The following is a 13706-nucleotide window of genomic DNA, read 5'->3' on the forward strand; positions in this document are numbered from 1 at the left end:
TTTTGAATTTTGAAAGTCTTAATATCTTTTTGGGGATTTTTGATTTGTTTTGGATGTCTTTATTTACAAAAATTGAGCTTGGCACAATTTTCACATACAGCCAGCGCTAACACCTAATCATCTTTCTAGAGTTCTAAATACACCTCATTGCAGTCTACAGGATGAAGTGGGTCTGGAATTTGAGGTGCAGTGTCAGTCTCAGTCATTCTCACTACTGATGCTGCATTCATGTCCTTCGGTCAAGTCAACTTGTCACCTCAAATGTATTTTTGCATTGCCTTAAATATCTCTGCTCTGAAAAGGCTGTGAAAGAGAATGGAAAAGTCCAAATAGTGTGAAAAGCCATTCTTTTGAATGTGAAATCTTAATTGATAAAAACAGTGTAAACAGCCTTACCAAATGTTATTTAATGAAGATAGAATATCTTATTAGAGATTGTTTGATGACTACTAAACAGTTCAGACAGTTTTCATATATTTTTGTATTATGTGAGCAAAAATTGGAGTCATTTCTGGGGCTAGGGAATATTTAAAATGCATTTGAATTTTAAATTAATAATAATTATATTTGTCTTAAGAAAATTCACCTTACAAAGTGGTTTTCAAGAATGGATTTTTTATCATCGTATAAAGTGAGGGCAGCCTGTGTTCAGGGCTTTTTGAATGTTATTAGTCCTGAATCACAACACATTGACCATTTTCTGGATTCCAACTTTGTGTCCATGCACTTGGTAAATATTTCTTTTCCTGATTTATCATAGCTACAAGTTCTGCTTATTCCGATTACAATTCACAACTTGCTTGTTGAGCGTAATGAGGAAACACTGGGCTCTATGCCCACATGGGTCACAGATGCTGACAAGAGATCACACTGAGCAAGTGGCATCCTCTGATACCTGTTTTGTTATTACATGCCTGACAATGTTTTCAGTCTTTCCTTATAGTTCAAACCCTGTAGTCCTTAAACAACTCTTGAAGCTCGTCTTCCGACTGTTAAGGCTTTCAAGTAACATAGAGAGACCAATAAGATAAAGTATTCCTGATGTGTATTAATCAGTTGGAGAATGGCCTTTCTTGATTTATATTTCATACATCACTATGGCCACAGTATAAAATGCAATAACCTATTAGCCCTTCCTAATGGCTTCTGCACACTGCCTAATTACTGTACTTAAATTGCTTAGCCCAATCAGACTAGTCAGCTTTTATAATTAGACATACGTTCTTGGTCTAACTTCATACAAATGCATAAGTGAAGAGAACATTTCACATACTGTTACTTAACATTTTGATTTCTTTAAATTATTTTGGCAAATAAATTTAGAATTTAGAATTCTGCCCAACCCATCCAATATAATATCACCTGTAAATTCCCTTATTACATATTTAGCTATTCACAATAGCTTTTCACTTAAACATTAATACCAAAGTGTACATACTGTCAACTTACTTGGACTTGTATAAAGTAAATTCTCTGAATATAGTTTTTCAACGATTCCTTTCCAATCCTCAAATACCATCTCTCCTAGGTGTTTCAGGCTTTTGTAGAATCTGACTGGTAAGCCCTTGTTAATAATTTTACATTTCAGTTCTCTGACCTTAAGCTGTTCAGACTCTGTAAGATGGGTGAACTGCTTCAGGATTGTGTGTTTTGAATCATAAATAGCCTCTGTCATGTCTTCTGAATGACAATAATCTTTAAAGTAAAAAAAACTAAAATGTGAGTTATTAATAAAGGCTGCCTGGATGATTTCAAGTTCAGTCAAGCTGCAATTCCTATTTTTCTCACTAAGAACCCAAGGGTATCCAGTAGCAGCTGCCATGTATAGATTCCTTTTCACTAAAGGCAATACTTCTTCATTTGATGTGGATGTCTCTAAGGGTTCTGGGAAGTCAGTGCAGAAATCTCCATATTGGCTGCCAAGCACACAAATAAAAAATGGCGAGCAATTGTTTATATAGTCAAGGCTGATCTTTAAATGTTGAGAAGAAATGTTTTTCTGCTGAGAGAAATTTGCTGTCTGTTGAGAAACAGTTAACTGAATGTCATGTGCATGTTCCTGAAGGTGGATGGCTCTGAAATATGTTCCTCTGGATCTGCAAAAGGCATTGAGTTGGGGAAAAGTCTCTGTCATTAGATAATTCTTTTCTTGAAGTATATCATTAGGGACTGAACAGAAAAAAGGCTGAATAGGAGGACATAAATGGGGTGTCGAAGAAATCCCTCTGTGGCAATCCAAGTCCTTCATTTTATACCATCTGTAAAAGAAAAAGTTAAATAATAATAGTAAAATTTTACAGTTTTCCACATACAAATATACTATAAGAAGACTATATAATTAAGATGTCCCATTGGGTTACACAGTTTTAAATAACAGTATGTAATCTGTCCATCCATCCAATTTTGAAACTGCATGATCCAGTTCAGGGTCTCAGAGGCCAAGGCCTCCTAGTATCATTGGGAATAAAGGAACACATTCTAGGTGGACCACCATAATGGCACATAAATAGTTTTATATTAACCATGAGTGAAGTGCTTAAGTCTGTCATCACTACATTGACATTAGATGTCACAGTCATACTTGGATCTTCCTTCCACATGCTGCCTGCACCTGACCAAACCCTTCATTGCGGCATGTGGCATTGGCTCTACCTCTCTCAGTAGACAAATGATAAACCACGTAAATGTGGTTATGTTTCATATACACCTTATTCACATATCCTGAAGGTAATTTTATACAGCATTTTCAATAATTTTTGTGAATGACACAAATTTTGTGCACAGTAGCATCAGCAGATTATCTATATCAGCTGTTAAACAATAGCAACAACAAACAATGGCAGGCTTTCAGACTCCGCCAAAGATGCTGTGTTCTCATGAACTGCTTACAGTACATAGATAACAAGCAAAAAACACCATGAGACATGCATGTAGGTGGTTGATAACAAACTGGTGCCAACAGAGCATCAGAGCCTATGTTCCATCTAAGCTGAGCCATGCAACACTTTTGAATCATGCCACTCACTCACCCTTTTATACTACAGTTTGGAAGTGCCGCACAATGTAGTTGTTATTGTGCCTTTCACCTGTGGCTACCCACCTTTGTTGTTCATGTATTTGTGCCCTGCTTGAAATTCAAAAGGGGGGCTAGAAAAATTACTCATAAACGATAAGTTCCAGCTCATGTGTTATTCACATTTACTCATCTGAAAAAAAAAAATATATATATATATATATATTTAGAAAGGACATTGGCAGTGCCCCATATTTAAAAATGAGGACAGGTGTGAAAGTTTTCATTTGTGCGTCATGTTGGCACACTAAAAGTTTCGGATTTTGGAGCATTTCAGATTTTGGAATTTCAGATTAAGGATACTCAACCTTTATTTATTTTTTATGTTTTGCTTATCACATATTAATGATATTACTTTGACATACCACATACATAATTAAAATTGGTGACATGAAACATAAGCAATGGTGCAGTGACCATTTATAGGAAACACAGCTCTGAACAGAAAGATTGTGAACTTAACTCAACACTGACACAAAATATTAAGTAGTTCTTGACTTTTTATTATATATTATGGGGGTGTGTCCCCCTGGATGCATATGGTGGCCAAACCCCACTCAATAGCTCGCTTTCCTTGCTAGTGTTCCATGGGTATATTTCAACATGGTCAAAATTCTGGCCCTGTGATTTATTTATAGTTATAGCAAATGCTAAAACTATTGGAAATTGTCATCTATGTAAGATGAATGGTAATCTACTTAATATGCAGAAGGAATATAACTTCTGCATTATTACCAGTCATGATTTTGTCAGCAATTGAATGTTTATGCAGTTTTACAGTTTGTAAGTGTGTGCCATTACATACACAACAGAACTACTACTGTTTTGAGTGGAGCAGATGTATATAAGGTATTTTGTTTGATATATGCATTGTTGTATTCTCCTAATGAAGATGAAAAACATTACATATAGATGTATACTCTATGACATATGCTTTTGAAGAAAAATGAACATTGCATGAAAAATTCACATGAAAATGTCACGTAAAAGCACTGCACAATTTCATTAATCTTTTTGTATAGAGAGAGTAGATTTTTACCTCATGATCAGTTTGGCTTTTTTTGGAGTTGGAAAAAGGGATATTTCAAAAAGACTTTGGCCTGTCCAACTACATTTCTTCTAAAACAGAAAGCTCACAGTACCTATGCTAACCATTTAATATTAATTAAAAATTTTAAAACAAATTTGAACAGAACCCATGAAGCTTTAGAAAACTTCAGTAACCTACTATTAATGCAGTAGAGCTCATCAGATGAAAATATATGTATCATTATTTAAACTTTGCAGTTCTAGTAACTTTTTTATATTATCTCCTCAAGTCTGCAAGAGTTTTGCTCTAGGTACCTCCAATTATCTCCTATATCCCAATGGCAAATCTGAACAGGCCCCATGCTAGAGAGACTGCGAATTAACATGAATATGTGCCACATTGAGGTCTGGTTCCTGCTCTGTATCCAATGCTTCCAAGACAGACTAAAGATCTAAAAAATCAGAATTTAACAAAGCTATTACAAGAAATGGAAGAATGATTGCATGGATATGATTGTAAATATACATGGTTTCCTTCAGTCTTCCATTTTCAAATGAGAATGAAAGTTATAAAAATGAATTTAAATAGCTTTATAAGCAAAAATAAGCAAGTTAAGTAATGTTTAACAATGTGTCTTAAGCCCATCACACTACATGGCTTTTCCATTTTTTTCGCTTGTAATTAATAGTGAGTCATGATAGTGACATCCTCAGCAATTCAGTCGTAGCACTTTACAACTAGCCACAATAAACTCAGAAAGGTTTGCTTTTCTTGCTAGTTATAGGACAAGCTCCTGTGTGCAAATGTTGACAACCAATAAACACTCAGGAAGGAGTTGAATACATAAAACCCTACTGTCCACAACTAAATAAAAGTAGTTCTCCCCAGATTTTATGAAACATCCTCTTCTTCATGGACAATAACAGCAACAGAGACCACAACTTTCATGTGGTACAAAACTTTTCATTCCATGTGCTCCATGTTGATCGGCTGCCAGTGTTGTGCCAGCCTTGAAGTAAAACTCCATATCAGAAAAGAATGGGACTCAATGGAAAATGCAAAAAACAAAACAAAAAAACAAAAACACAGTGATTCCTAAATTTACTTTGACTTTTATTTCATTGTGGACAAGTATGAACCCAAGACATTTCATGTTTTGTATGGTCAGCTTTATTTCATTTGTTAATATACATCCATTCCTATATTTCAGGCCTGCAACATATTCCAAAAAAGTTGAGACAGTAAGGAATTACCATAATGTAATGTTGCCATTCCTTCTCACAATATTTAAAAGACATTTTGGCACTGAGGATACCATGTAATGTAGCATTTCAGGTGTTATTTTATCCCATTCTTCCTGCAAATACATCTTAAGTTGTGCAACAGTACAGAGTCATTGTTGTCTCATTGTTCATTTCAAAATTCTCAAAACATTCTCTAATAGGGACAGGTCGGGACTGCAGACAGTCCAGTCCAGCACCCATACTCGCTTTGTCTGCAGCCATACCTTTGTAATGTGTGTAGAATGCAGTTTTGCATTGTCTTGTTGAAAAATGCATGGACATCCCTGGAAATGAAGTCGTCTTGAAGGCAAAATATGATGCTCTAAAATTTCAGTGTACTCTTTTGCATTAATGCTACCATCACAGAAGTATAAATTACTTTTGTCAAGGGCACTGACACAACCCCATACCATGACTTGTTGCTGATAACAGTCTGGGTGGTCCTTTTCATCTTTGGTCTGGAGCATAAGGCGTCCATTTCTTCCAAAAAAAGATCTGTAATATTGATTCATCTGACCAGATGCCTCTGAGCCCAGAGAAGTCAATGCTGCTTCTGGATATGGTTAACATAAGGCTTCTTTTTGAATATGACAGTTTTAACTACTGTTTTATAGTGCTTGACAAAGGCTTGCCAAAGTAATCCCTTGCCCATGTGGTCATACTGATGAATGAGAGTTCTTGATGTAGTGCAGTCTGAGGGGTTGGAGACCACGGGTGTTCAGCTTAAGCTTGTGCCCTTGCCCTTTATGCACTGAAATTGCTCCAGATTCCTTGAATCTGTTAATATTATTATGCACTGTAGAGGGAGAAATATACATATTTCTTCCAATCTTTCTTTGATGAACATCGTTTTTAAACATATCAATAATTTTCTTGAGCATTTCTTGACAAACTGGAGATCTTCTGCCCATCTTTACTCCTCAAAAACAAAGCCTTTCGTGGATACCGCAATTACCTGTTGACATCACCTGTTTGAAATCACATCATTATTTGAACATTTTTTCCACTGCCAGACTCACCCTCCATCAGATGAGCTGCCCCTCACCATGTCATCAGTAGATGTAAGGAGGGCCCAGTTGAAGGTTAACCCCCACAAAGCTGCAAGCCTCGATAAGATCCTAGGCAGGGTCTTGAAGGACTGTGCTCATCAGCTAAAAGAGGTGCTAACAGATATTTTTAACATCTCACTGTCCCATGTATATGTACCAACATGACTTAAGATCTTTATTATCATTCCAGTCCCGATGAGCTCCACAGTGTCTTGGTTGAATATATACCATCCGGTGGCTTTTTACGCATATAATCTCAAAGTACTTTGAGAGGTTGGTAATGGCATAGAAAAAATATCATCGATGTAACAGTGGACCTCCATGAATACGTTTATGTATGACTTCATCTCTTCTGTGATTCATCTGGGTCTCGCCCACCTGGAGAGGAAGGACTCCTTTGTCAGATTACTCTTCTTGGATTTTAGCTTTTTAACACCATCATCCCCCAAATGCTGGTGAACAAATTGTCACAACTTGGATTGAACTCAGTACTTTGCAACTGGATTTTGGATTTTCTAACAAACACGCCCCAATCAGTCAGAGTCCATGGCATTACATCTTCTACCATCACTCTCAACACCAGTTCCCCCCGGGATGCATTTTGAGCCTTCTGCTGTGTACTTTGCTAACCTATGACTGCATATCTCACTATCCAAACCATCACATACTGAAATTTGCAGATGACGCAGCGGTGGTAGGAGTTGTCACTCATAATAGTGTCTCAACATACAGGATGGAAGTGGCTAAACTAGAGGCTTGGTGTAAGGACAACAACCTTAGCATAAATGTCAAAAACACTAGGGAAATGATTGTGGGCTTTCAGCGGATTGGTACTCTCCCTCCTCTTCCTCTTTACAGCTTAGATTGAAATTGTCACCTGCTTCAAATGCCTGGGGGTGCATAATACAAATCAGGGGTCGCCAAGTCTGGTCCTGGAGGAGCACCGTGCCTGCAGGTTTTCATTCTAACCCTTTTTTTAATGAGTGCCCTGTTTTTGCTGCTAATTAACTTCTTGTGAATTCATTTTAATTGAATTGCTTTTTTAAGATTTGCTCCCCTGAATTTCTTCATTGTTCCTCTGAATTGCTTCATTTCTTTCCTTAAATGGCACCCAAACAGAAATGAAATGCGAAGTGACTGAGCCAACAGAAGACCAACTAAGTGAGGGCGTCAAACTCCAACCAATTTTACTCCAACCAGCTGCTTAATGAGGTGCCAACTCTTGTCATTAATTAAACCCATTCTTTAATTTCGTGGCTTGTTGCTGCTCTCATGATGCATTTCCGAAATTGTTGATTTTCTGTTTCTATGAGCACTAGTAAAATGTTATGGGGACCTGAGCAGATCGACATTCCTGAAACCTTCATCTTTCTTTATTTTCAGATATTGTATGATGGACACCAGTTGTTTTGGTTCATTTTGTATCTCATTATTGTTTGGCTGCTAATTAAGGAAAAAGAAACGATTAAGGGGTCTGAGTCTTTAAGAGCAAGTCAAATATAATTAGTTCAAAAGAAGTTAATTAGCAGTAAAAACAGGTCACTCATTAAGAAAGGGGTTAGAATGAAAACCTGCAGCCACGGTGGTCCTCCAGGACCAGACCTGGCAACCCCTGATACAAATGACCTCTCTTGGAGCTACAATACAGCCTGTCTGGTACAGAAATCCCACCAACGTCTCTACATCTTAAGGTGGCTGAAGCGAGCTACTCTGCACCCATCTATTCTGACCTCCTTGTATAGGTGTGTGGTAGAGAGCCTCCTCACCTCCTGTATTACGGTGTGGTACAGCAGTTGCTCAGCCACAGACAGGAGAGCACTGCAGAGGATACCTAAGTCTGCACAGCGGATCATCGGCAGCAGCCTACCCACTATCGAGGACATTTACACCAGCAGGTGGTGCAAAGTAAAGCCTCCTCCATAATGAAAGATGTTATTTATCCTGCACATGGACTGTTTGCCCTCCTCCGGTCAGGCAGGAGACCGTGCAGCTTACGGGCTAGTACATCCAGGTTGAGAAACAGCTTCTTCTTGGATGCTAAATGACTATGAAAACAACATCACTATATCTGACTGTACACTCTGCGTGACTTACACTACACTTTGCATTTTATTTCAGTAGTCTCATTAATTAAATTATTTGCCTGTTTTATTACTGCTAATTACAATGCATACTGCTATAATATGTCTTTCAGCTATAGTTATCTTACTTTATTTTATGTATTAATGTTATTTCATTTTATTTTAATGTGTTTATCTGTGATACCTTTACCACAAAATTTATAGAGTTAAGGGGCTACTTATGGGGTACTTTTTATTATGACGTCTGCACGGAGTTATTGTGTGCGCTGTTTAATTACTAGGACCGAGTACTGAATTTTGATTCTACATATGGATGTTGGAATGACAAAAAAAGATCCTTGGTCCTTGATATTTAATTATTTTTCCTCATTACTAGCCCAAATTTGCTCCCTTCCCAACTTTTTTTAGAATGTGTTACAGGCCTGAAATGCAGGCAAGGATGTATATTAACAAATGAAATGAAGTTGACCAGACAAAACATGAAATATGTTGGGTTCATACTCATTCTGTCTGCAATAAAATAAAAGTAAATCTAAGAATCACTGTTTTTTTTATTTATTTGCATTTTCCAAACCGTCCCAACTTTTTCTGATTTGGGGTTGAACTTTCACAACAGGAAATTTCACACAGCTAAAAAGTTGTGAGGGAGTCATGTAATCCATCATCCCCAATGATTGCTAGTTATGTAACTTGACATCCTGAAAACAACACAACAACAGCAACTACAATTGTTAAGTGTGACAGACCCTATGATTTGATGTTGTGTAGTGTGATGTCAGCCTAGGTACATTAATATTGAACAATAAGAAGTCTTTATACACTCAAAATGAGGTCAATTAAATTATAGATATTGATGTTACAAAATGTCCACATTTCATAACATTCTTGTACATTTCAGTACTTAGTTTAACAGTTTTTAAAGTGACATGGGTGAATTCAGGAATTTAGTTACTTTTTTTGAAAGTAATTAGTAGAGTACATAAAATACATGGTTTTAATAGTTTTTAAAACTATATAGCAGGGGTCTTCAATCACGGTCCTGGAGGGCCACAGTGGCTGCAGGTTTTTGCTCCAAACCAATTGCTTAATAAGAAGCACTTATTGCTCAAGTGACACTTCTGCTTCACTTTCGTTGTCTCACTCGTTAAGATTTTGAACTCTTATTGCTTATTTTAGTCTTAAACAGCTATATTCTTGGTTTTTAATTGCTCCCAATTAGCAATAACATGCAAATGACAAAATACACCAGCATTGGAGACAGCGTGGACAGGACGGTTGGGCTGAAGACAATTTAAGGGGTAGAGAATGAGAGACTTTGGGCAGTAGAGCAAGAAGTAGCAGCAAGTTAGTTTCAAAAACTTGCATTGGAGATTTAATTCATCCTCAGGAGCAGCTATGGGACGTAAAAAAGAGGAAAATACACACATTGAAATAACCTCTCTCAAAATAGATTTCAAACAGTACATTAATCAGTAACTGAGTCTACACTAAATGTTTTTTTGTTTTAAAACAGATTGTCTCAAAAATCCACTAATATTTTTCAAAACATATTCAGCATGGTTTATTCAAGATATGTGAATGAACCTCACCTTTGGAAGAAATTTCCTTAATTGCAGACTATACAAAATATACAAAATTGGTCCTTTGGGCGCCAAGTTATTTCACTTGGACAAGATGACAATAGGCATTTTAAAATTTTATGCAAACACATCTTAAAAGTATACTTCTTATTATACAAATAACTTGTAAGAATGGGTTCAATAAGGGAAAAGAGACAGGGGTTCAAGTTAGGCTTATACAGTTGTGCTTGAAAGTTTGTGAACCCTTTAGAATTTTCTATATTTCTGCATAAATATGACCTAAAATATCATCAGATTTTCACTCAAGTTCCAAAAGTAGATAAAGAGAAACCAGTTAAACAAATGAGACAAAAATATTATACTTGGTCATTTATTTATTAAGGAAAATGATCGAATATTACATATTTGTGAGTGGCAAAAGTATGTGAACCTTTGCTTTCAGTATCTGCTGTGACCCCCCTTTGCAGCAATAACTGCAACTAAACGTTTCCAGTAACTGCACACTGGCTTGGAGGAATTTTAGCCCATTCCCCCGTACAGAACAGCTTCAACTCTGGGATATTGGTGGGTTTCCTCACATTAGCTTCTCGCTTCAGGTCCTTCCACAATATTTCGATTGGATTAAGGTCAGGACTTTGACTTGGCCATTCCAAAACATTAACTTTATTCTTCTTTAACTATTCTTTGGTAGAATGACTTGTGTGCTTAGGGTCGTTGTCTTGCTGCATGACCCACCTTCTCTTGAGATTCAGTTCATGGACAGATGTCCTGACATTTTCCTTTAGAATTCTCTGATATAACTCAGAATTCATTGTTCCATCAATGAAGGCAAGCCGTCCTGGCCCAAATGCAGCAAAACAGGCCCAAACCATGATACTACCACCAGCATGTTTCACAGATGGGATAAGGTTCTTATGCTGGAATGCAGTGTTTTCCTTTCTTCAAACATAACGCTTTTCATTTAAACCAAAAAGTTCTATTTTGGTCTATTCCGTCCACAAAACATTCTTCCAATAGCCTTCTGGTTTGTCCACGTGATCTTTAGCAAACTGCAGACGAGCAGCAATGTTTTTTTGGAGAGCAGTGGCTTTCTCCTTGCAACCCTGCCATGCACACCATTGTTGTTCAGTGTTCTCCTGATGGTGGACACATGAACATGAACATTAGCCAATATAAGAAAGGCCTTCAGTTGCTTAGAAGTTACCCTGGGGTCCTTTGTGACCTCGCCGACTATTACACGCCTTGCTCTTGGAGTGATCTTTGTTGGTCGACCACTCCTGAGGAGGGTAACAATGGTCTTGAATTTCCTCCATTTGTACACAGTCTGTCTGACTGTGGATTGGTGGAGTCCAAACTCATTAGAGATGGTTTTGTAACCTTTTCCAGCCTGATGAGCATCAACAACTCTTTTTTTGAGGTCCTCATAAATCTCCTTTGTTTATGCCATGATACACTTCCACAAACATGTGTTGTGAAGAGCAGACTTTGATAGATCCCTGTTCTTGAAATAACACAGGGTGCCCACTCACACCTGATTGTCATCCCATTGATTGAAAACACCTGACTCTAATTTCACCTTCAAACTAACTGCTAATCCTAGAGGTTCACATACTTTTGCCACTCACAAATATGTAATATTCAATCATTTTCCTCAATAAATAAATGACCAAGTATAATATTTTTGTCTCATTTGTTTAACTGGTTTCTCTTTATCTACTTTTAGGACTTGAGTGAAAATCTGATGATGTTTTAGGTCATATTTATGCAGAAATATAGAAAATTGTAAAGGGTTCACAAACTTTCAAGCATAACTGTAGTGGTTGCGTTTTTGTTTGTTATCTGTTTACTTTTATACTTTTTGTCTGGTTGTCATAAACACGTAAATAATGTTTCATTTTTGCATTATGCTTTGTTTATAATTTTACCATTATTATGGTGCTGTGAATGGATGTCACTTTGTATAACTATTTTTTCCACTGATACTGCTATTTTGTGTACAGTATGTCTTTAAGTGGGCACTGTCACTTTGTGCATTTCCTTGTATAGACACACTAGTCTTTTTAAGTGTAGTCACTAAGATACTAAATGATTGTTCAGCATGTGATGAACATGTTATATAAAATGGCAACACAGTTAAGAGAACTTTGCAAAAATTAAGGGAAGACTTTGTATGAAACTGAAAGACTATATGTGCATGATTACTAATAAACAGCCACTTAAATAACCAGAACACCTGGAAGAGCAGAATGAACATCAGAATGAAAAATAGTGAAAGCCCAGATAATAAAACACTAAATTATCACAATGCAATATACATAATCTAATCTAAATGTTTGTTACATTCCAATAAAATTTAGCAAGCCCAGTTTTCAAATTTGATTGCCCTGTTGGCCACTTGTAAGAATTACGGTGTAATTTAGTGGGCATCGTCACACAGAGAAAAAGTTGATTAAAAGGAAAACGAATTAAGAACCATAAACTAAGGCAAAAGTACAAATATTTCTAAATACCTTAATAAATATAACTCTCACACTTCTGTTATTTTCTAAATGCAAAATAAAGAAACTAATTAAACAACGACAAAAAATTGCTGTAATTATTGTTAATATGCTTGAAAAAAAATACAGCCATAGTGTTTTTTAAGGACTGCATTTGGAAAGCATTGATGAAGCGTTTGTCTATCGGCCATCCTATAATGGCTGAATAAGTTTCACAAGATGGGTTGATGGATATATTAAAAGAGATAAATGACTTACTCTCATAGTGAATACTATACGTGTCTGTGCATTGAAAAAGCTGTACATTTTCGTTTCTCGTTTTTTAACGTACAGAAAATACAATTACTACTTTTGTACGAATACAAAGCACATGAATAGTATTATATTATATTACATTAACACACCTGAGTTGCATCCACAAATACTGGGTAATCAAAAATATACAAATTCTCAAAGTGTCCCGCTCAATCCACAAGAACTGACACAACTGTAAACTGTTCAAAAGTTTACCTGTCTTTTTTCACATAATCTCTGCCCTGTTCTTCACTTTCGCACACTCTCAAGTTGCTATCTTGACGACGGCTGGTTGCTAAGGTAAACGTGACCCGGAAGCTCAAATCTTTCGTGCACTTGGTCTCTTAACTCACCCCCTTCACAGGTTAGCCGGCAAATAAGCAAATGCGTGATGAAAAATAAGGTATAAAAATACTGTGCGTTAAAAGGAGAAAACCAGAACAACAAACAGTCTGATGAAGTATATGAAACCCGGAAAGCTGTTGCTAATTTCACTGTTAGTGAATCCATAATTTTAGTTACTCTTCACTGTAGCCCAGGACTATAAAATAATATATTTATTCTGCTTGATCCCTCACCGCTCGGCATTTTAGAATGTTGCTTAAGGCACTGTATTCAAAAAGAGTCAATAATTAGTGGTTTGTGACTGAAAACCAAGCATGTTTTGTATATTTTATGTTACTTTGATTGGAATTTGCTATTTTACTGCGATTTCAAGTTAACTGCGATGATATATGGTTTGTTTTAGCGATTGCTTTATTGCTGGAAACTTAAGCAAACGCTCTGAGTCTGACCGCAGTAGAAAATTAAGTGTATCG

General features: G+C 36.6%; 1 protein-coding gene across 1 annotated transcript in view; it reads right to left on the bottom strand.

Annotated features, from left to right (window-relative positions):
- The window catches only part of ttc41 (tetratricopeptide repeat domain 41), a 106380-nt gene extending 93206 nt beyond the window's left edge, over positions 1 to 13174 (bottom strand). The window contains exons 1-2 of the mRNA XM_028817489.2: positions 13105 to 13174; positions 1450 to 2258 (exon numbers count right to left, since the gene is read on the bottom strand). Of these exons, the coding sequence (XP_028673322.1) occupies positions 1450 to 2248 (799 nt within the window). The 5' untranslated portion in view covers positions 2249 to 2258; positions 13105 to 13174. The remainder of the gene's footprint in view (positions 1 to 1449; positions 2259 to 13104) is intronic.
- Positions 13175 to 13706: the final 532 nt, after the last annotated feature.

Source organism: Erpetoichthys calabaricus, chromosome 1, assembly GCF_900747795.2.
Source record: "Erpetoichthys calabaricus chromosome 1, fErpCal1.3, whole genome shotgun sequence".
Taxonomy (NCBI): Eukaryota; Metazoa; Chordata; class Cladistia; order Polypteriformes; family Polypteridae; genus Erpetoichthys; species Erpetoichthys calabaricus.